Source organism: Corvus hawaiiensis, chromosome 20, assembly GCF_020740725.1.
Source record: "Corvus hawaiiensis isolate bCorHaw1 chromosome 20, bCorHaw1.pri.cur, whole genome shotgun sequence".
NCBI lineage: Eukaryota > Metazoa > Chordata > Aves > Passeriformes > Corvidae > Corvus > Corvus hawaiiensis.
The window spans coordinates 10,311,623-10,335,484 of NC_063232.1; the positions used below are offsets into that span (position 1 = coordinate 10,311,623).

At 57.5% G+C, this 23,862-nt stretch overlaps 1 protein-coding gene across 5 annotated transcripts in view; it reads right to left on the reverse strand.

Moving 5' to 3' along the window:
- Positions 1-23,862, reverse strand: part of CALN1 (calneuron 1) — a 147,320-nt gene that overhangs the window by 105,238 nt on the left and 18,220 nt on the right. For 2 of the 5 annotated variants that reach the window (XM_048324413.1, XM_048324414.1), the window contains exons 2-3: positions 23,383-23,577; positions 389-513 (exon numbers count right to left, since the gene is read on the reverse strand). In XM_048324413.1, coding sequence (XP_048180370.1) covers positions 389-513; positions 23,383-23,504 — 247 coding nt within the window. In that variant the 5' untranslated portion in view covers positions 23,505-23,577. Of the gene's footprint in view, positions 1-388; positions 514-12,464; positions 12,563-13,342; positions 13,886-14,932; positions 15,223-23,382; positions 23,578-23,862 lie in introns of those variants that run through there. The other 3 variants (XM_048324417.1, XM_048324416.1, XM_048324415.1) reach the window with 3 other exon arrangements.

Genomic DNA, 23,862 nt, shown 5'->3' on the forward strand with positions numbered 1-23,862 from the left:
AGACATGGAGAGGAGCCTCCCTTTGGGAAGGCCTCAGAGCAAATGAGGCTCGGTGGGAAGAGCAGACTCAGCTCTGCAGGGTCCCAGGGAGGGCTTAAGGACATCTTTGGGACAGTATTAACCTAAACGTTCTCATTTTGCCCATAAAGTGCAGGCTCCATGTTTCAAAAAGCTGTGGGAGGACAAAAGCTGAGACTCAAATCGCTCCACAGCTCCCAGCACAACTTTGGCCAGGGACCATCTCTGTGTCCCTGACCTGCTGAGCCATCCCACTTCCCAGCAGCCTTCCCAGCGGGAATCCCCTGGGTAAACGCATGGAACACCCTGGAGAAGGTGCAGAGGAGCCTTCCCCATCCCCAAAGCCGTGGAACGCCCGGGCAGCACTCACCATCCAGCTCCTCCACCGAGATGTTGGCCAGCTGCTCGCTGTCGCTGCCGGCCGAGAGCGAGCGGTTCAGGTAGTTCCCCTTGTACAGCAAGCCAGCTGTCACATGGTGGAATGGCATCTTCTCCCTGCCACGGGAAACGGGAAGAGAGAAGGCAATGGTCATTATCTGCCTTTGTTTCATGGCAATGGAGCAAAGGCCGGCCTGGAGGAGGGGCTGGACAAGCACCCCAGGCTGCGGGCGGGTGTGGGAGGGGTGGGTTGAGCTCTGACCCAGCGGCTGAGGCAGGGTCTGGAGGAACAAACAGCAAAGCAGCTGCTGCTTCGGGGGGCTGGAGAGGAGTGAGGGGAGCCAGAGCAGCAGAGCCCCAGGAAAATGGGATTTCCCAGCATGGAGGCTGCAGATTTCAGCCTCAGTAATAATTACAGAGAGCACGGGGGTCTGCACTGACCCGCGGGGAAAAAGTCATGGGACCACAGCCTGGTTTGGGCTGGAGAGGACCTTCAAGATGATCCAGTGCCACTGCATGGCCAAGGTCCCCTATCCCAGGGTCCTCCAGGCCCTGTCCAGCCTGGCCTGGGACACTTCCAGGGATCAAGGGACCCAGCAGCACAACCTTCAAAGGCATGGAAGGGTCTGGACACCTCTGAGACCCCACTGCGCACGTGCAGCCCCCTCAGAGGGTTCAGCCGCCCACCCTGAGCGAGGAGTTTGTCACCACAGGGCCCCAGCTCCAAACTCCACTGAAAGGAGAACGTCCACATTCGAGCAGGGCCCCGCAAAGAATGTTCCCATCTCCCAGATCTGACAGCTGAGGAGAAATCCTGCTCCGTGGGAGGCTGGAGCAGGGCAGTGTGTGCAAACCCCGCGGGTCCCAAGCCCAGAGCTGAGGGAAGGGCAGCCAGTGCCCAGCCAGGAGTGGGAATTACTGTCAGCAGCACTCAGGCGGTGATTTAGGAGACACAAGCGGGAGGCAAGTTTGCCAAAGTCAATTGAAATATTAAGAGGAAGATTTGTCATACCCTGGGCTGGATTCAATCAGCACAAGCCCAGCCCGGGCCTACTGCACTTCGGGCTGCACATTTCCAGCAGAAATAAATCAGCAGAGTCCCCAGAGGCACCCAGAGCTGGCCAGGGCCTGCCTGGGGCTGGAGGTGGCCAGGACTGGCTGGGCAGTGCCTCTGGAAGCCCTCACTGACACCACTGTGCAGGACAAGGTCACATCGGGGGGCACGGGGGGGTCCCAGGCCTCGGGAGCAGAGCCCAAGGGCACCTCGCTGCTGCCAGGCGCTCTGCCACAGGAGGGAAGTGCCACCTGCGGATGCTGCTCCAGCCAACACCTTGGTCACAAGGATGAGCTGGCTCTGCCCCAGCTGTGTGTTCCCAGCAGAGTCAATAAAGGAAATATATGGACAGGATGGATGGATTCCTTTGGGAACAAAAGCCTCCCTGAGGTGGGAACGGCTGTGACAGAGCCCCAGCAGCAAACCAGCCTGGAGACACGGGCAAGCAGAGCGGGAGAGCCAGGAGGCTCCTCTTGCACTGCTCAGCACGTTCCAGGAACTTCTCTGGCAGTAATTATGTAAATAAATCCTAATCGTAACTTTAAGTATTTTTATTTGGGAGCAGGTTTGCTCCAGCAGCACATCAGAAACCGTAAACAAGGGGTTCTGTTTCATTAAGCACATCTGTAATTTCCCAGCCCTTGCCAATTCACCTGGAGGTGTTGTTCTCTCTGACACCTGCTTGGCACTAAAATGGGAATTTTACCTGGCCAAGGGACACTCAGAGGCAAAGCCAGCTCTGGTATCACTGGAGAGACACTTCCAGCCCTTTGCACCACCTCCATTTGTTTCCAGGCCCACCACAAACCATTCCTGCTTCCTCTGGAAAATTCTCTGGATAATTCTCTGGATAGCCCCACGGTAATCACAGAGTGTCCCAAGCTGGAAGGGACCCACAAGGATCATCGAGTCCTGCTCTTGGACAATGCCAAGAATCACTAAAAGCAATTACACTGATTTTTCAAATCACTTGAAAGGCGTTTAAGTCTCCCCCTGGGCCGAGCTGGCACTGCAGGCTCAGCGTTTGGTGAGCCCATGGGGTGGGGACTGACACCCCCCTGCCCCAGCCCTGAGCAGAGGGAAAAATCCCCCCTCCCCGAGCTCACCCACAGTTGGAATAGCAGCAAACCACAGATTTAAAGCAGTCCTGAGATCACTTTTGGGCTGAGCTTGTGCTGCAAACACAGCATACTCCGAGCCCATGGGGCTGGGACTGACACCCGCTGCCCCAGCCCTGGGTGAAGGAAACTCCAGCCCTGCCCTCCCTGAGCTCACCCACAGTCGGAATAGCAGCAAATCACGGATTTTAAAAATCACTTTTGCCACCTTGGCTTCTACAACCATTAAAAAAATGACAATGCCTCTCCCCTGAGGGCTGAAAATCAGCTCCTGCCTGGATCCTGTGGTGTGTTTCAGTGCTGGAGGAGAGCCACAATGCCCTGGAGTGAGAAATCCTGGATGAAATCCTGCTGCCCAGGTATGTTGGGTTTTTTGAAGCTGTCATGTCGTTCAGCAGAAGCCCTGCAGAGCCTCGGGAATCCAGCACCTCTCAGCTCTAACAAGGGATGCTCCAGACGGGCCCAGCAGCACCTCCCATGCTGGAGGCCCCCAGGGAGGTGCAGCTGTGCCTCAGGAACACCCAGCACCCCCAGACAGGAACCTGCAGGCAAACCCAAGCCTGAAAGGGGATAAAAACAGCAAAAAAGGAGGAAAAACAGCAAAAAGGGGCAAGAAGCAGCAAAAAGAGGGGGGAAACAGCAAAAAGGGGGGGGAAGCAGCAAAATGGGGGGGAAAGCAGCAAAAAGGGAGGAAAAATAGCAAAAAGGGGGGGAGGGAAGCAGCAAAATGGGGGGGAAGCAGCAAAAAGGGAGGAAAAACAGCAAAAAGGGGGGAGGGAAGCAGCAAAATGGGGGGGAAGCAGCAAAAAGGGAGAAAAAACAGCAAAAAGGGGGAGGGGAAGCAGCAAAATGGGGGGGAAAGCAGCAAAAAAGGGGGGAAAACAGCAAAAAGGGGGGTGGGGGGGAACAGCAAAAAGGAGCCCAGGAGGGGCGGGCTGTGGGAGGGCTCTGAAAGCACCGGGGTGGGAAAGCACTCAAGGCTGGAATCCATAAAAGCTTCATGGGAATATGCAGGTGCTCGATGCCTGTCTGGGAAAAAAGGGCTGTGCTGGCACAGCCAGACTGGTCCAGGCTGGAATTGCCATCCCTGGAAGTGCTCAAGGCCAGGTTGGAGCAGCCTGGGCTAGTGGGAGGTGTGGCTGGCCACGGCAGGGGTGGCACTGGATGGGTCCTTCCCACCCAGGCCATTCTGGGATTCATTTTGAACGCAGCCAAAATGCCCATGTCAGAAGCACAGACACCTCCAGCTTCCCTGTGGCTGCTCCTTCCCGTGCCCTGTGAGACCCTGGAAAACCCAAGTCAGGAGTGGAGCGGTGCCATCAGCTCCATGCCCCCGTGCTGGCCCTGGCACTGAGTCAGCAGCAGCTGCTGGGGCTGGGGGCAGAGCCCTGACACGGTTTGACCAATTCAGATGTTCCGTCTGAGCAGTGTGCCCCTCCTCTGGGTGGGACTGGGGCTCCTGCCCCTTTTCCAGAGCTCTCCAGCAGCCCCTGAGCAGGGAGCTGGGCTGGGAGCTTTGCTCTCCGCCACAGACACATTTCCCACCGGGAAAATCACAAACCAAAAGCAGTTTGGGGATTTGGGAGCGGTGAAATCTCCTTGAATAATACCATGAAAATGTCATGAAAACATTGACATCAAACCAGAAGGGCCTCAAAGAACCCCTCACCAGGAGCGTGGAAATGTCCCCCTGGCACCTCAGAGAACCCCTCACCAGGAGCGTGGAAATGTCCCCCTGGCACCTCAGAGAACCCCTCACCAGGAGCGTGGAAATGTCCCCATGGCACCTCAGAGAACCCCTCACCAGGAGCGTGGAAATGTCCCTATGGCACCTCAGAGAACCCCTCACCACGTGTCTGGACGCGTCCCCGTGGTCCCCTGGCAGGTTCTGGCCCCTGTGCCAGGCTCCCATCGGGTGCCACCCCCGTCCTGCACTGCCAGCCTCGCTCCTGCCTCTCAGCACAGCCACGCTTGTGGAATTTTGAAGATTTTTGTGAGTAAGGTTCCATCAGGATAAATAAAAAGCCATCTCCACACTGCTCATACGTCTGTGGTTCCCATCCCTCACCAGCCCCTGCTCTTCCCAAAAAGGCTTACAGAGCCCGTAGAACCCCACGCAACCATTAAACCCAAGGTTCAGCTCCAGTATCCGTCTCTGAGATGGAACTGGGACCAATTTCTACTGATCTTGGACCTCCCTTGGTGGTCACCACTTCAGAAGAGGCTCCTTGCTCCCCTCTCTCCTGTGTGCAGCCCAAAGGACGCCCAGGAGCCCTTTGTGGGGAGTCCATCCCGGTTTTCCAGCCTCAGGCATGGAAGGCACGAGGCCCCTTGCACTGCCTGGGTGTCCCAGCTGCCAGAACCCTGTGTTTGCCTTCCCCAGGGGGCTGCAACCCTGTGGGTCCCGGGGGCTGTGAGCCCCCTGGGCGGGCAGGGTCCCACGCTGGATGTTGAGCCTCGTGGTGCCAAACAGAGCAGGCAGAGATGAGGAAAAGTGGGGTGAGGATAAAATGGAGATTCCCAGCACAGATGGGGCTGAGGCTGAGCAGAGAGTCTGAGCTGGAGGAATGGGAACCTCACCCCCCCCCATGGAGGGCCAAGGACACAGGAGGGGAGCACCAGCACAAGCTTTGTTCTCTCAGCCCTTTCCCGGGGCTGAAAGGAATACAGGAATATACTGAAAATCCAGGAAGCAACCAGATGGCCGGGGAAACTGGAACAGGAGCTAGGAAGTCCCTGAGCTCCCTTTTAAAGCCTTTAAAAATTCATCGAATGAAGTGAAGGTGTTAAAGTTGCTTCTCCCTGGGCACAGCAACATTTGAACATCTAAAGTAGAGAAGAGCAGGAACTCCGGAGGAAATGATCCCGTTTTCCCCAGGGCTGAGCCGCTGCCGCTGTCCTTGGAGGGAGCCTGTGTGATCTGAGCTGGACCCAAGGGGGACAGCAGAGCAAACAGAGCCCCAAGTGCCACCTGGGAGACCCCAGGGTTATCTGATCCTCCATGAGGCACCAGCCAGGGGTCACCCCCTGCCTCCCAACGAGGCTCCCTTGCGACTTCTGCTCCTTTTCCCTGGTGCTGCCCATGCTTCCCTCTCTCCAAGGAGGCTGGGACAGCTGAGGGTCGTGGTTAGGCCTGGCTTAACCTCTGCCATGGGAGCGGCTGAGCTGGACTAAATCCTCATGGCTGCTCTGCAGCCAGCACAGTTCAGGGAAGACAAAATCCTTGTGCTGGGAAGAGTCACTTTGTCCCTTGTCACCTGCATTCCCTGCTGCTAACAATAGCTTTAAAGATTTTTTTCTTTTTTAATTTACTTTGTGCACAAACTTGGCACCTCGAGCGCAATCTGAGCCCGAGCTTCCAAAGGCAGAGCCTGCAGGGCCCCAGGAGGAGCTCGGGGGATGCAGAGCTTGGCAAGGTGCGAAGGTTGAAGCTGCAGCAATGAAGTGCACAGGTCTGGTTTAATCAGGCTCAGCTCAGGGGTGTGAGGAGAGCCCGGGCTCAGAGCAGGCTCAGGCTCGTTCTGTGCTACAAACCCAAGAGGAGTGGCCTTGGAAGGAGCCTTGGGATGGGGAAAAACAAAGTCTGGTGCTTTTAAAAGAAAGCCCTAAAATAGATCCTCCTGGGGAGGCCGGTCCTGGAGGGAGGCTGTGTTGGCTGCCTATTGATCCCAATCTCTATTGATCTCAGACCCCCACACCCACGGGAAGGCACATTTTGGGATATTTATAAACAGGAGGAGAGAGCAGAGGCTCCCTGCCGAGCCTGCAGAGCGCTGAATGCTCTGGGCAGGTTTGGGGAGGCAGATCTCCTCAGGCTGGGCTGCAGCCACCAGGATGAGAGTGCAGGGAGCCCTAAAGCTCCTCTGAAAGCTTTTCTGGGACACAGGAGGGCTCCCACTTTCCTGGGTGCTTATCAGAAGTTAGACCCGGCTTTCCTCACACATATTTTCAGCAAATGAATCCATCCAGGCAAATCCCACCCCTTTTACAAGGATTTACGGGCTGCAAACATGAGATCCGAACCCCCACAGGTGGGATTCACTGAACCCCTGCTGGTGGGGATACAGGTAAAGCTCAAACTGACCTCCAGGGACATTCCCAGTCCCAACCCTTCCTCTCCCCAGTGCCCTTGGCACACCTTCACGGCATTTGGGCTCTATCTGATTATTTATTAGCATAACCCTCATTGAGTTCCTCTAATCCAGGCAGGAAATGCAGACCTGGGCTGGGATACCAACAATAAAGCTCCCCACGGCGATCACTGGGGGAAAAGGACTTCACAGACAGATGGTTTGCAGCATTCTGAGGTGTAACTGGGAAGGAAAAAAAGTCCCCTGCAAGGCAGAAAACAAGATCTGAGTGACAGCCTCGTGTAATGGACGGCACCTCAGGAGCCACAGACTTCCAGAGTCAGGGACTACAAAGCACTTGGAGCTTCAGAGCGTTTTGTGCTGGGTTCTTTTCCCACCTTCTGCAGTAAATTTGAAATGAAGAAGCAGAGGACGCACTTGAAAAGACAGCATGTCTCTAAACAACTGCTGCTGCTTTGAGTTCTGGCACAAGGGGAGAGCTGAGGGTGCCGGGTGAGGTATAAAATCCAACATTTCTGCCTGGGAGCTGCACGTGTGAGAGCACGGAGGGACAGAGGAATCAGAGCTGTTGTTTGTTGCTTTTGAACCGTGGCTGGGGCTGATCCCAGCTCGAAGGAAGGACTGCAAGGACCTGATAACTCCTTGTGTGTCCCCAGGGCAGGAGAAGCACTCACAAGGGGATAAAGACCCTTTCCACTCCCAAACAGGCTTAACCTGCCCGATTACAGAGCCAGCAGAGCTCATTTCCCCTCACCACAGCTCCTCTCAGCTCCCAAACTCATCCTCACCCTCTGCAGCCAGAAATCCCCAGGTTTTTGCTGCCCTCTCCCACTTTCTGTCGCTGCTGCTGCCCCCAGTTGTGTTTAACCAAGATTAGTATTTCCATCTTCCAGGTTTGGAAAGCCTCTGAGTTGATGCTAGAAAGTAAAAAAAAAAAAGCCAGCAATGCAACGAAAGTCTCCAAAGTCTCCAATCTCTTCTCCCCTCTAATAATTCACCTGGAAACATGAAAAAATCAGTTTGGGAATGAAACTTTTATCCCAGCCTCCCATTGCCTCGTGTGGGCTGAGCTCCTCTGCAGGACCCCAGGGACAGCCACGGTGTCCATCACACTGGGCTTCCCAAAACAAGCCCTTTCCAGAGAGGACGAGGGTTTAGGAGAGAAAACCGACGCAGGCTACGGAACCGTCTCAGGTCTCCAGGCAGAAGGGGGCTGTGGTGGGAGGCTGAAGGGACCTGCAAAGGTGACCAACCCCTGGAACAAACGCCTGACCAGGAGGGACATCTCCTGCCTGACCAGGAGGGACACACCCAGCCCGTCCCCAGGCCCCGGTGCCTCGGAGGACGCTGTTGGAGGTAACAGGGTGAAAACCCACGGCTGCTGATGGTTTGTTTCCCACTTTGGAGGCTCTGAGCTCCTCCTGGACCTTCAAACCCAGGAGAAGCCACCCTTGAGAGAGGATGATGGAGCTGCTGGAGCTGCCACAGCACTCCCAGCCCACTGCATCCTGTTTTCCCCGGCCCAGAGCATCCTGTTCTGGATGGAGCCAGGGGAGCCAGGACCACCCAGTGCCCGCCAGGAATCCCTGCCAGCATGGGGAGGGGGCTCCTCCTGCCCCCCTTCCCAGAAATCAGCTTCTCCAGCATTCAGGAGAGGGAGAATGGACAAAACCAACGGAGAGCAGGTTCAGCTGAGCACCCACGGCAGGTCAGGGGTGCCAGAGAGGCTTTGGAGCATCACCCGCCCCTGCCCAGCCCCTCACACCGACCCCACCCTTCAGTCCTGGCTGCTCACACACTAAAAGATCCCAATTTCCTTTCTCTGGAATACTCAGCTCGTTTTTTTTCCCCGAGTACAAGAACACGAGATCACTGAGAACTGAACGCTGAGAACAAGGTCCTTGTTGACAGCAAGGAAAAAAAATATCCCAGAGCTCAGAGCAGAGCTGAGGAGCACATCAAAGCAGGAGGAAATGTCACTGGTGCACCCTCGCCCCCGTAACCATCCCCAACACACTCCCTGCTCTACTGAACCCTTTTCTCCTCCACTCACGGCTGCCGGGCGTCTGCTCACTGAGCCTGGCTGGAGGGGACTTTTCGGAGCTTCTGTTCACTCCCTCCTGTCCAGTTCCCTCCCCTGGCTGGGCATGAATCAGCCCTGGAGGCAGCAGCGATTCCTGGCACCCCCAGCGCCCTGCTTCACAAAACAATACACAATGGATTATTCAGAGCACACCCTGCGTCACACACGGGTAATTATAAACATGAAATCTATCAAATAGTGACAATTAACAGCGGATTTGACAGAGTAACACACTCCAAATAGCCTGGTGGTTGATTACGTCTTATTAATGAAATGCCAAAACATTGAGGGCTCTTAGCAGGACAATTAATTGCTCCCAATAAATCTGACTTCTGCCAGACCTCTTCTTTCAAGGAGGCTTTGGGACATCTGGGGAGGGTTATTTTTTAAAGCGGTGGCTGATGGTTCCTATAGACAATTCCCTGGGAGCTGGGAGGGCTGGAGCCACCAACACACAGGAATGAGCAGAAGGGAGTTAGGGACGAGGGCAACCCCAGCACCGGAGCAATTTTATGCAAACTGAGGTGGATCGGGGTGTAAGACTCCAACCGAGATCCACTCCCAGCACTTCCCCTGCAAACATCCAGGGCCAGCAGATTCCTTGGAAAAGTGTCCTCAGACACAGTGGCCCAGCTTGAAGGGGATCCAGGTTTCCAGAGAGGATCCCAGGCTGCCGGGAGAGGGTGAACAGACCCAGAGGGAGACCTGGCCCAGCCAGAGGTGTCCAGAGCCACCAGGCTGGTTGTCACTAACCCGGGAACGGGCTGTGGGGACAAAGGGCACAGGGACTGTTGTGCCAGTGGCCCCACTCCTGCAGAAACCAGGAACATCGGCTGCCTTGGACACACAGGACTTGCAGCACTGCTGCCAAAGGTGGTCTGTGTGTCCATCCCTCTCTCCGTCCATCCCTCTCTCCATCCATCCCTCCCTCTGTCCATCCATCCATCCCCTCGGAGCAGCTGTTTTACCCCACCCCCTGCCTGTGGCAGGAGTATCCCGGTGACCCCACACCCAGCAGTCGCTGGGAATGGGCCTTTCCCAAGGGCCAAGCCCCAGAGCTGTGAGGCTGCAGAGCTCGGAGCACTCCCTGGCCCCAGCCCGTGCTGGAGAACCTCGCCATCCTCAATTCCCCAGGCACCAGATCCTGTCAGGGAGAGCAGGGTCAGTCTGTGCTGCTTTCCCTGCCAGCTCCTGCTCCCTGGAAGATCTCAGCAAAGCTGTTCCAGAACCCCAGGGATCATTTCCTGCTGGAGCAGCGCTGAGCTCTCGGGGTGGCACAAATTACAGCGTCCTTATTTTTATGTCAGCCTTTATTTGAAGGGAACGTACGAGAGAAATCTGATGCTGGCGGGGGTCTGAAACCCACAAGCACTCTGTAAACAGCTCGACCCTGAGAGACTCCCATGTCTCTTCCCGAAGCACCAGGAGAACAGCAGCTCTGGATAATTGGAAACAGTTACGGAGACTTCATTTTCTTGGTTTTCCTGGGATTTTCTCTCGGGCTGGCTGTTCCCAACCTTAATACCTGGCAGGGCTGATCAGCTCTTTGGAATCTCATTTGCATAAGAGCTGATGTGCTGAGAGGGGAAATCACTGCCCCAAGGAGGTCAGGAATACTCAGGGGGAAAAGGAGAGAGGCCCTTTCTCCTCGAGTGCTGCTTTTAAAAGGGGTCAGGGCAGAGTCTCTGGGGCTGAATGAATAAACAGATCCCAAAGAACACTTTCCTGTGACATCCTTGGCAGCCTCTGGATGTGTCCGTGCACCCTTTGGGACGTTTGCTAATTAGCAGCAAAAACAGTGCAGGTATCCAAACCCTGCCCACGGGACACTTCCCTGGGGTCACAGCAGCTCCTGCAGCTCCCTGTGCTGGGACAGGCTGGGAGCCCAGCAGGGCTCACCTGGGCCGGGGCTTCCTCCTCGGTTTGCCCAAGGTTTGGCAGGAGGGGAAACCCCTCAGAGGCACGGAGGTGTCTCTGCACACTCTGAGGGGACAGAGCCTCGTCAGGCACAACTCATTAACTCCGGGAGGCTCTGCCCCCCGACCCCCGCAGGACCAGGTCCTGGGCAGGGGGAGAGCACAAACCCAGGGAACAGAGGCTGGGAAGGGACGGAGCCGAACTGGGTTTGTGCAGGACATCAGCGGAGCCATTCCCGCAACCGAACAAATTCCAGCTCCTGGGGCTGGCTCACGTTCTGGTTTAACAGCTCAGCATCCAGGAGACAGAGATGCCAAGGAAATGATACGCACCCAGCGTTCTCCCCACTGTCACCTGTCTGTCTGCACGTGCTGTCACCTGTGCCAGCCACCCCAGCACCCTGCAGGACACCCGGGGACCACAGCAAACCCCCACTGCCCGCAGCCTGTTCAAAGGCAAAGCAGCCCCATTTTAACCCTCCTGCACTCCTGAATATCCAAACCCCTACAGATACCGCGGGAAGGACTTCGGGAAAAGGCCTGGAAATACAGGAGGGTAAGGAAAAGGGATGGATCAGAGAGCCCCAAACCTGCACCTCCCCCCAGCTCCGCCAGGCATCGCTCAGTGCTGGGGGTTCAGAGATGAACCCACTGGGCCCTGCCACCCCCACTGGGCAGTGTCCCCACCCAGGGACAGCCACCAAACCTGCAGAGCTGCCCACACAACAGGGAACGCTCCAGGCACGGAACAACACGGATCCAAACCCTCCAGCCAGGTGACATGGCTGGATGATGCCTGGAAAAGGGAGGTCCAGGAAGGGTCCAGGTCCAAAAAGGGGCCTGGAAGCCCCAGTTGGGACAGGCCCGAGGGCAGCGTTCAGTGCAGATGTTCAGGGACAGACCCGGGGACAGAATTCAGTGCAGATGTTTCAGGTTTGCCTTTCTCCTGCTGTAAAAATGCAAACGCAGTTATGCCCAGCAAGCCTCCACAGGCTGATGTTAAGTTCAAGGAATGAGAGGGCACTTTTAGAACCACCCACTGTATTTCTTTACGTTTTCCAGGTCCTGCCCATGGGCTCCAGGTTCAACAGACTGAATTCAGACTGTGGCTTTTACTGCCACTGCTTAATGTCTTTATTCTGTGAACCATTTTCACATGTTAGTGCTTTTATCGAAGGAGGCTGCAGTTAATTAAAAGCAGACCTATAAACCAGTTTGTTTCTATTGCCCTCTTTTCATGATAGCCCAAGAACTATTGCATAATACCCAGCATTTACTGGAGTTTCTGGCTCACACTTTTAACACCAACCACATTCACAGGTTAAAAACACAATTAAAGCCTCCCCAGCCTTGCAAAGCTCCTCCATAGGATCGATTCCCAGTGCATCGTTAGCTGGGGACTGTTTGAACTGAATAAAACTGACTTGGTCTTGTTTACACAACATCAAAAACCCTCTCCATTTACCTCGGGAAGGCACCTGGCTACAGTGAACGCTCTCAGACCCTTCTGACATTCCCAGCATTTTCTGAAAAGGCTCTGCCTGTTTGAATTTGCATCTCCTCATAGGTTGCCTGCCATATTTCATCCCAAATCAATAAAAGTTCTATGAGCACAAATCTAAAATGATGGTGGAGGGCATTTCTAGTCCAAGGAGTTCTCAGTGCGCTTTTTGCTCAGTTTACCACAACTCTGGAAGACAAAACATGCACAGCACCCTCGTTTCATGGGTCAAGCCATGATTTCGCTTAGAAATTAGGACATTTCGAGAGAAAGACAACGAGAAGCTTGCATTGCATCGAACTTACAGGGGCAGCTTTCCTGGAGGCGGAGGGAGCCGCACGGGACCGGCCATTGAAACGCGCCTGGGCTGGGGCAGGAAAGCCCGGACAAGCAGCCACCAAAATGTTGTTTCTAAACCCATCTACAGCTACAGATCCGCCGTGGTACGGAAGGGATCGGCTGCATCAGCAGAGCCCTCCAGCACATTGCGATTGGACAGAACCTGCGTGGTGATGGAGCCAGGAGGCTCAGCCCCGCTCCCCGCCCGGCTGAGGCAGGCGAGGAAGGAGATTCGGGTTAAATCACCCGTTGTGCCAACTCTTGCTCTGGTTTGGTTTGGGGTTTTTTCTCCTCGCAAGCCAGGGCTCGATGGCAGGGAGGCTGCTTGCGAAGCGCTCCTGTTCCCTGCCCAAATCCTCCTGTTCCCAGGACCAAACCCCCGCCCCACGGAGAACTTAAGGGAAGGCGTTGGAGAACCTCTGCACACTGCTGAGGAACTCAGGAGCAGAACGCAGCTCCTGCAGGACAGACCCTGCCCAGGAGAGCCCTGCAGCCCTGAGACCCCCTGGAAGCTTCACCCCGAGCAGGATCGGGCTGCGGTCCCTCTCTTCCCGGTGCGATTCTGCCCCGAGCCATGCAGACCCCTCCGGGCAGAGCCTTTACCCACAGGTGCAGTGCAGAGAGGATCTGGCTACAGGTCCAGAGCATCCCCTGAGCAAACAGCCGAGCATCCACCGAGACTCCCCGAACTGAAAGGATGAAGCTACCCCGTCAAACCCTTCCCGGGAATAAAGTCCCACACATGCACTCCAGGGGGAAGGGCGCGTGCAAGAGACCCTCTCCCTCCCCACGGGGAGCCAGCTGGAATATTCCCTGGTAAAGAAACGGCATCGGGAGCTCTTACCTGCTCGGATCTGTATTCCCAGCTAGCAGCACACCTACAGCCCCAGGCTCTCAGGGGGCATCGCGGGGGTGCAGATTGCTGCAGGTCATGGGTGTGTACAGCCAGAAGCAAAAAAAACCCGACCCAAAACAACCCCCCCAAAATCCCCCAAAAGCCACAACATGACCCAAATGAGAGCCCTGCAACGGCTGTCTCGTTACAAGCAAGATGAGATGAAGGAGGGGTTTTTACTTGCTCTGAGGCATCATATGGAGCTTAATCACAGCAGTTACGTATTGGGTTCTTTTGGCCTTCAATCAAGTGTGTCATTTCGGTGGCAGCTGCCTACGTGATGCCAGCACCCTGGGCGCTCCAGTCCTGTGCCAGCGCCGGCCTTGTGCAGCTATTCTACAGCTCAACAGCGGGCAAATTCCATTTCCCAGGCTGCGGGAAGCTCCTCCTGTAGTCCAGCGAGCCCTTGGAGCCACGCAGGATCACACACCTCTCCTCCGGCACCCAGAGCCCGGGGAGCCGCTCCCACCGCAGCTCCCGTCCCGCTCTCATGTCCCGGCGCAGCCCATCCGTATCCCGAGGACTCTCCCACTCACCATTCTCCCAAAGCCACCGGGAGGGGACACAGCTCGCCAGGCGCCCCGCGGGTGAGCGCGGCACGGCGCTAAGGGGGAGGCAGCTGCTCCATGGAAAACAGCGAAACTTGGTGGGTGGGAAAGGTCTGAGGAGCTGCTGAGTAGCCGAAAGCGGCTCGCCCAGGAGCCGGCACAGCCCGGCAGCTCGGCCCGCCCCACTGCAGCCCCGGGGCTGCTCGAGGGGGCGAGCAGGAGGCGATCGCTGCAAATCAGGTGTTAAACCTGGCGATTGAATCAGCAGAAAGCAGCCGGGGCTGGGCTCATCACAGCTCCGAGCCGGGGACGGGCACGACTCTGCTCGGAGCCTTTTGGTTGCCGACAGCGGCATCAGGAGGTGTTTGGGGCCAAATTCCTCCGTCAAGTGCATTTGTTGGGTTTGACAGATCCATTAGGACCCATCCGTTCGAACCGATGGCCGATGCTCCCTGTGCCCTGGGATCTGGGATCTCCACCCGTGTCCAGCTCCCCGGGAGCAGGACACCGCAGGGACACCGAGCTCTCATTACATCACCCGCGCTACGGACGAGCGGGGGGCCAGCAAATGAATAAAAAAGGTTTTCTGGGCAGCCGAAGTGCTGCTGTGCCGCTCCATGGCAACTCCACAAACCCGCGTGTGAGCGCCCACAGCCGCACACCGCCCGAGAGGGGGGACAGCCGCGAATCCATCACACCGCGGGGCTGGGTACCGAGGGGAGGAGGGGATGAGCATCCCGAGCATCCCCCCCGCGCACCCCCGCGGCCACCCGCGGATCCCCCGCCGGCATCGCTCGGCTGCCGGCCCGTCTGACCCGGCTGGCAAGGCTGGCTGAAGCCCCAACAGGTTCCCCGTGGAGCTGCGGTGCCCCCGAGCCGGGGAGGGGAGGGCGCTGCCTGCGCGCAGCCGGCTCCCTGCGAGCCCTCCCCTCCTCACCGCCCGGCCGGGGGGCAGCCCGAGCTCCCCATCCCTCGCCACCTCCTCACTCACCTCTCCACCAGCCGCCTCCTCCGCCACAGGTTTGCTCGGCTCCACTGTTCCCCCCCCCTCCAGATCGCTCCCAGACGAGTAATTCAAAGGAGGATGGAGGGAGGAGGCAAAGAGAGATCTGGGCGGTGAGGATGGCGGAGAGAGAGAAAAAAATAATATAAAAAAAAAAAATCGAGCAAAGGGATGAAATCAAATCAAACAAGCGAAGAACCGGACCGAGATGAGGCGATGCTGGAGGAGGAGGAGGAGGAGAGCGGCGCGGCGCGGCAGCCCCGGCTCAGCGCCCCATGGCCCCGCAGCCCCGAGCGCAGCCCGAGCCCCGCCGCGCCGCGCCGCGCTCCCCCGGCCCGGCCAGGGACCACCCTCCGCCGCCAGCCCCGCGCCGCGGCCCCCGCTAACCCCTTCCTCGCCGGGCCTCCCCGCCGCCTCCCCCTCCTCCCCATCCTCCAGCCCAGCCGGCGATGCGGAGCGCAGGGAGCGGCTCCGGGCCCGCCGCCCCAGCCCCCCCGGGCCGGGAAGGGCACGGCCCCGATAAACCCAGCGCCGGGAGGGAACCGCTCCTGTGGGGCCGAGCCCCTCAGGAAGTTGTGTCTCCGGGTCTCCTTTCGGCAGGGAGGGGGGTTAAGCTGCCAGTTCCTTTTGCAGGAGCACAGAACCTTTGGTTGGAAAAGACCTCCAGGACCAGGTCCAGTCACTGCCCCGGCACTGCCAAGCCCACCACTGACCCATGTCCCCACGTGCCACGTCCATCCCTCCAGGGATGGGCACTCCAGTCCTCCCTGGGCAGCTCCTTCCAATGCCTGAGCACCCTTTCCATGGGGAAATTTCCCCAAAATCCACCCTGAGCCTCCCCTGGCCCAGCCTGAGGCCGTTCCCTCTCCTCCTGGCCCTGTTCCCTGGCAGCAGAGCCCGACCCCCCCGGCTGTCCCCTCCTGTCAGGGACTTGTGCAGAGCCACAAGGTCCCCCCTGAGCCTCCTTTGCTCCAGCCTGAGCCCCTTTCCCAGCTCCCTCAGCCGCTCCTGGGGCTCCAGCCCCTTCCCAGCTCCGTTCCCTGCCCTGGACACGCTCCAGCCCCTCAGGGTCTGTGTTGTCCTGAGGGCCCAGGACTGGACACAGGACTGGAGGTGCCCTGGCAGTGCCAGCACAGGGGACAATCCCTGCCCTCACTGCCCTGGTCCTGCTGGCCCCACCATTGCTGATATTGTCCAGAATGGTCTTGGACTTCTTGGGCAGCAGCAGTGGAGAAGAATCCACATCTGCAGGTGTCTCCTGTGCTCTGTGTGCACAAACTGTGCTCTCCCCAAACCCAGGGCCCCCAAGCCAGCCCGACCCCCACGGGATGCTGGAGGCAGAGGAGCAGAGCAGGGAGATCCACATCGCTGATCTGGCCGCTCCAGGGAGCCCCGGATTTCTGCCCTGGGAAAGAGGCAGTGCCTGAAGGAGCTCCCTTCCCCGGCTGAATCCCCCCCACAGCCAGCAGATCCCTTTCCTTCCCTGCTGCAGTCACCTTCAGCCTGGTACCAGCACTCGGTGGAGCTCGCTTGGCTTCCCAGCTCCCTTTTGGAAAGCTCCTGAGGCACACAGCCCTTGGATCACTGCCTGCCACCAGCAAAGCCCTGACCCCTCAGGGACAGCTGGGCCAGGACGTTTCCAGTGGGGGGAAGTTTAAGTGAAACCAATTTGGGCTGAAAGCAAGCAGAGATGTTGTGCTGGGGAGAGCAGCTGACTGCAGGAGAGGCTCTGATGGGAGCCCAACACAGCTAAAATTGCCTCAATTGGATCTGGAAAACAGCCTGGAGAGACACCCGTCATCTCCAGCAACACTCCCACAGCCGTGTGAGCATCAGACAAAGCCTGCAGAGTGTCGGTTTTAGGGCTCAAAGGTGTTTAATTCACATCTTGTCTCCCTTGTACTTTTCTGATGTAAAATCCTTCCTGTCTCCTTCCCTTCAGCCTCGTGGGTCACCGTGTTCCCCATGCTGGGATTTTCCTGGGATCAGAAGGAACATGATCTGCAGCTCAGGACCCGGGGGCAGAGGGATTTTGGCTTTCTCTGCTCCCTATGCAAACTGTAAACCCCATCTCCAATGATATTCAACCCTTTTTGCTCCACCAGCTCAGCTGTCCTGCCCCAGGGGGGGATTTCTGCATCCCACTGCCCTTCTCCCAGTGCCTGGACATTGCCTGCACAGAGATTCAGGAATTGAGCCATGCTCCAAGTCCCTTAGAAACCACCAGGGCTGGGCTACATCCCGCAGCTTTACCATTTTTATGAAGTTATTGGCATTCCTGTGCTCAGTGAGAAGAGAATCCCTGCTCCAGGAGCAAGGCCCTCAGCACCAGCAGTGGAAGGTGAGTGATGGCACCAAATGTTGTTCCATCAGAATGAGATGCAGATCAGTCTCCTCGTCCTTTTATTTTCGTTCCTATTTCTTCCCTTGATCCATGAGGAAACTTTCACCTGCAGCTCCCTCATCTCCATCTGGGCTGCCTGTGTGAGTAAATGGGGGCAAGCCCCCTCATTTGGGATTGTTATTCCCTGCCTTTAGCTAATTTCTTTCCCTTCAGCTCTGGAAAACATGAACCAGAAAGGTTCCAACCTTCATGGCTGAGAACAGCAGCTGGAAAATCCAGCAGGCTGATGTATTTATTATCAAAAATAGTGAAAGGACGAGTCCTCATTAATCCCCGAGTAGATCCAGAATATCTCCAGGTTGTGTCCACATCAATAAGAGCAGCCCACGGCTCTTTCCCCTTTGTTCTTTGTTAGAATACAGAGCTGATCACTGCAAACCCTCTGGTTTTAAGGTGTCCTGGGCATCTCCGGGGCCGGAAGTGGCAGAGGGACAGAGCTGGGATGGAGCTCTCCAGAAGGATGGGGCTTCCTCGGGAATCACCCTCAGGATGTTTGGATTGCGCTCCTGGAAACGATACAGGCGGGGACAGTAAAACCCCGGCGTAACCGAGCACACGGCGGCAGCAGGGCGGGCTGCGGTCATCCCTGCCCGGGGACACCCGTGGGGGATCAGCCCTGCCCGGGGACACCCGCCAGGGATCAGCCCTGCCCGGGGACACCCGTGGGGGATCAGCCCTGCCCTGGGACACCCTCCAGGGATCAGCCCTGCCCGGGGACACCCGTGGGGGATCAGCCCTGCCCGGGGACACCCGTGGGGGATCAGCCCTGCCCGGGGACATCCTCCAGGGATCAGCCCTGCCCAGGGACACCCTCCAGGGATCAGCCCTGCCCTGGGACACCCGCGGGGGATCAGCCCTGCCCGGGGACACCCTCCAGGGACCAGCCCTGCCCGGGGACACCCTCCAGGGATCAGCCCTTGGTGTCATTTGCCATCGAGCTGCTCACTCCAGGCAGGCCCGTTCCGTGGGATCCCCCAGCTCGGGGGTGGGGAGCAAAGCCCCCGAGGCAGGGCAGGGTCCGTGTTTGGGGTCTGGAGCCCGGCGTGGGGCGAGAGCGCCGCGGGTCCGGCAGCAATAAATCGGGTGTCCAAGGGGAGGCAGGGCAAGCCTGGCTACGGCTCCGGGAGAGCTGGGTGGCTGCAAAGCATCCCTTTCAGCCGAATGGGAGGCCTGGAGGGCCAAACTGCCAGGTCCCTCAGAGGGGAAAGTCCTCGGTGGGATTAAAGGGCTTTGCTCAGGTAGGGATGAATGAAAAGCCTGGAAAATCAGGAAGGCCGTTGGAGGGGACAGCTCTGCAATCCTTCCTTCCCCCCAGTGCTGGGCAGGGGGGCTCTGCCCACTCTCCTTTGGAATGTCCTGGGAAGCAGCCACTGTCCCCCTCCCCGCAGAGGGCTCAGGAGCCTTTCACGGCCTCATAGATCTCCCGAGTGGGAGAGGTTTCCAACTCGCAGCCCACATTCTCAGTATTGCTTAATCCTATCCCATTATTTCTGCTGAAACACTTGGTGGAAGGAGTACAATTGCTCCCTAGCCTGGATTTTTGTGTTTTAATGGTGCTGAATTATTCCAGGAGAAACTTTTATTTTTCCTTTTCCTCCACCTCGCTCCTGCACTGGATGCTTTCTCCTGGAGTTTAATTAGCGCATTTCAGAGTGGAATATTGAGATTAAATCACTGCTGAGCGAGCTCTGCTCCAGGATTGATGATCCTTGGGCACAGCTCTTATTGGAGCTGCCAGCCTGGGCTATGGATTTATGGATCAAGAGGTTCTTTGGGCCGGGAGCGAGCCAGCGGTGCCACAGCGGGCTGGGGACATGGGCCAGGCTCTCACACAGCCCAGCCTGGCACTGCCCGCCTTTGTCCCCTCCTTCAGCCACAAAAAGGACGGATGAGGGTGCTGAGGGTGATGTGAAGGTGGTGAAGCCCTGACACAGAGCAGCTGGGGCTGCCCCTGGATCCCTGGCAGTGCCCAAGGCCAGGTTGGACATTGGGGCTTGGACAACCTGGGACAGTGGAATGTGTTCCCGTGACAGCGGTGGCACTGGATCCCTTTAAGGTCCTTTCCAACCCAACCGTCCTGGGGTTCAGTGATGGGCAGAAAGGGGCACCCTGCAGCCCCCCCAGATCCCGAGTAGGGTGTCCCACGCCCCGGCAGCGAGGCTGGGTGCAGCAGCACCAGCACATCGGCATCCTCAGCCCCACCACCTGCCCGGATCCAAGGGCTCATTCCAGCCTGCTCCAGAGCCTGGGGCTGGCTGCAAACATCAGATGTAGGCACAGGTTTGGCACCGGGCCAGCCCCTCTCCTGCTGCCTCAAATGCCAGCGTTTTGATTCAAGCTCATCTGCAAATGCTAAAAAAGCTGCCGCTTTGCAACAGAGCCCACCCTGGTGGAGCTCATCGAAAGGAGACCTTGAGGGAGGGGGGAAAATCCCAAACGGAGAGTTCCTTGTAATCGTTTTATCTCACCCAGCTCAAGGTACTGACAGCATTGGCACCCACAGAGATCTTGCTCCCAGCTGAGACTCCAAACACTTGAGGCTCCCCTGGGGCCAGGGGATACTCTGTGGACAGGAATTTTGGCCTACGCCTCTTGCAGGAAGGCTCCTCATCCCGGGAGCTCGTGTGAGGGGGGTTATCCCAAAAAACCCCTCCAGCAATGCCCACGCAGGAGAGAACAGCACCTCCTGTCCCCGCTGCTGGGGCTCCTCTCGTCGTTCAGACAGGGAGGCTCTGGCACTGCTGGAGCAGAACTGGGGAAGGTTCCCCCCTCCGGAGCCCACAAGGCTCAGCCGAGTGCCTGCAAAGGGCAGAGAGCCCCAAGCCAGCCCCAAATTCCCGACGATTTCAGCAGCCAGGGCTGGGGGGCTCCGCGTGTTTTGTTTTGCTCTTCGAAAGATAGCCCTGTAATTTCGTGACTCACCCATTCTCCAGCCTTTGTTGCTTTTCCTTTTCAACATCTTTAAGCTGTTTGTGGAGAATGTGCTTATTTTTAGCCTTCCCATCAGGGAGAGGCATCTGAGCTGCTTCAGGGGGAAGAGCTCCATTGAGACTTTGGTGTCTGGGGTGTTAATGGGCAATTTTCCTGCTGGGCACAGATCTCCTTCCCTTTGCTCACTGAACTGGGAGCGGGGAGGGATTTTCAGGCTGCGCCCTGTGGGGTCTCGGGGTGCACCGAGGTCTGAGCTCCTGGAGAGAGGAGGAGGAGGAGATGGATGCAGGGAAAAGCAACAAATGTTGGGCCATCAGGAACTAATGGGGGCCCCAGGATCTCAAATCATCTTTATCAAAGCTGCAAATCCCCACCCATGCCCCAGAAATTCTCTGTCCCATGGCACAGGCTGGCAGCAGGGAGGGCAAAGGGGAGAGCAGCCCTCATCCAAGAGCCAACCCCCATTTCTCCCCCACTGCAGCAAAACATGAGGAGTATTTCTGCTTAATTCAGTTATTTTTTAAAAAAAGCAGTGTTTTTATTTGAAAAAAAACCCCAAAGTTAATTTTTTCCCAGAAAATTGACAAAACAGAAGATGCTTTTTGAGTTAATGAATAGGTTTGGGGTTGGGTTGGTTTGTGAAGCCTGACACCTCCTCATTTCGGTTTGCAGCTCCAAATTCTTGTGGGGAGCTTTAAAATGAAAGGAAATTTCAAAATGAAAATTGGCTCTGTAGCACTCCGAGCCAGGCATCTGACCAGAAAAAAAAAGGGGAAAAAAAAGCGCCCAATCCTGCCTGCTTCTTTTTTTTTTTTTTTTAATTTTAATTAAGTCAATGGAGAGCGGAAAGGCCTCAAATGAAAACCACACAGGCCCCAAACGTCTCCAAGGCTCCAGATGTGAATTCCTGCACCTTCTGCTGGCAAGCACGACCTGGCTGTCCTCCAGCACCCAGGGCACAGCCCCGGCTCAGGAACGAGACCAGAGACCCAGGGATGTCCTGGAGAAGGTCAGGAGGTGGCTCCAATCCATCCCTGGAATGTGGGGTCACACAGACCCGGGCTGAGCTCTCAGGGCACGTCCTATGGGCTCTTTGCTTCACCCCGTGGCGATGGCTGGGGTTTGCCACCCTGTGCCACCCCCTGTCCCCACGTGTCCCTCGTGCCTGGGCTCAGCCTCAGCACGGCCCCAGAGCCGCTGCCAAGGAGCTGCTCCCCCAGCCAGCCCCGGGCAGGGCTCCTTGGCCAGCTCCAGGGAGCCTCTTCCAGCCGCATTTGTCATTCTCTGAGAGCCGCAGTCCTAATGGAAGGCTGGAAGTGCTCCACGGCTGCTGGCTGTCACCCCCAGGTGTCACTGGCAGGGCAGGGCCATCCCCGCTCTGCATTCCCCCCCAGCAGCCCCAGGAGCAGCTTTGGAGGCTCCTGGCCATGTTTCACCTCCTGGCACAGGTGCAGGGCCCAAAGCAGCTCAGCCACGAGCCCGGAGCTCTCTGCTCTGCCCTCTCCACCCCACAGCTCCATGGTGGCACAAAGGACTTGGCATCCCTGGAGGAGCTGGTGTTCCCAAGGTACTGCACCTTCTTCTTCCATTTCCTTAAATCATGGAATCAGAGAATCCCAGAATGGGTTGGGTCGGAAGGAACCTTGAAGCCCATCCAGTGCCACCCCTGCCATGGGCAGGGACACCTCCCACTGTCCCAGGCTGCTCCCAGCCCCAATGTCCAGCCTGGCCCTGGACACTGCCAGGGATCCAGGGGCAGCCCCAGCTGCTCTGGGCACCCTGTGCCAGGGCCTGCCCACCCTCCCAGGGAACAATTCCTTCCCAATATCCCATCCAGCCCTGCCCTCTGGCACTGGGAAGCCATTCCCTGTGTCCTGTCCCTCCCTGCGAAAGTCAAGGAAGGTTTTTGCATTGCATCTAAAACTTTCCATGAACCACAGGGAAACCTCCCGGGGGACTTTGGGGTGAAGCCCAGGGGGGCATCCCAAGTCCTGGATGAAGCCACTGATGGAGCAGGTGGGGAACACACCTCGGCTGAAGCCCTGGAGAGCTGGATTCCCTGGCCAGGGGCTCGGGAACAGCCCCCCTGGCAGAGTTGGCTCAGGGAATGCCAGGGGCGAGGCAGGAGGACAGATGTGCCCAGGCTGGGGGGAACAGTGACCACAGGATGGGTTTGTTCCATTATTTCCCAGGCCAGATGCCCCAGCTCCCCATCCACAGCCCGGAGCCGTGAGCTGGGAGCTCCTGTCCCAGCAGTGGGGGCGTTTCCCAGCGCCTGAGCAGGACCGGGGACAATCCGGCTGAGTTAATCACCGAGTGCCTGGGCCCAGGAATGCAGCGGCTTAAGAGAAAATCTCACTGTATTTTTTTAATGAAAGCCTTTCTGCAATAGATTCAACCCAGAAAAACCCTCCTCAGCCCATGGGTTGCAGTGCAGGTATGAGCCAAATACATGGCGAAAAGGAGATAAACACCGTGTCCTCCTCCTGCATGGCCGCAGGAGACTGATCCCTCGTTTAGAAAGCCAATAAAAATGTATTTCTTTTAGAACAACTGCATCCACGGCATATTGTTTCTCTGAGAAAAAAGCGTTAGTGACTTTGAACTCCTCCAATGCCATCCAGAACATATTTTTTTTTCCCCAAAGTGTCTCGAAAGTAGCAAAAAATACGAAAGAATTAATGACTGTTAACAGCTGAAACAGATGGTCTGCGGTGAGTCCCCACAGCCTCATGCAACTGTGAGTCAAGCCATTTTTCAAAATGGTGAGGAAAGAAAAGTAATAAAAAGAAAATCAATTTCCAAGGCTACCAGGCTTCCAAAATTCCACTCGGACTTCCCAGGCGCGAGGCAGCAGGAGAGGAGGGGCTGGCTCGCTTTGGACCCACCTTGGGCTCCAGCCCAGAGCCCCTCCGCCCTCCCGGGAGATGCTGAGGGTTTGTCCGCCTTCAGCGCTGCCTGGGGTGCGGTTCTGCGCCGGGGTTTGGCCCAGGGATCCTCCCCGCACACGCGGTGTCCCCAGCGCCCACCCCCGGGAGAGGAGCGTCCCTCCCTCCCTCCCTCGCCCGGCCGGGAAGGGAGCGGGGAGGAGAAAAGCACTTGCCAGGAGGGGAACTCTGGTTGCCTGCTCCGCTGCGGCGGCTCCTCCTTCTCGCCGGGAGCCTCATCCCCGCGGCCTCCTTCATGCTTGGGCTGCCCCTCGGCCGGCTCCTGGATCAGCCCCATCAGGCAGGCGAGTCGGCGCGGCCCGGGCGCTGGGCGAGCTCATCATGGGCACAGGCGAGCCCGGAGTGCGACTCTGCGGGCGAGGAGCGACACAAACTTCAGCACGCACGGCGGGGCTCATCATTTATTTAACTCAGCCCCTCAATAATTCATGCCAGCCGGGGAGCGGGACAACAATGGCAGGAGCGCGGCAGCGCCGGCGCAGCGCGGCCACATCTGGAACAGATGTTCATTCCCGATAAAAGCGGGGTTTGCAGGGAATGCGCAGTGCCTCGGGAATGGCGTGCTCTGGGACACAGTCCCGCTCCTGCTGGGGGCACCGGCCGTGTGCCCGTGCGCTGGCAGTGCAGAGCTGGCA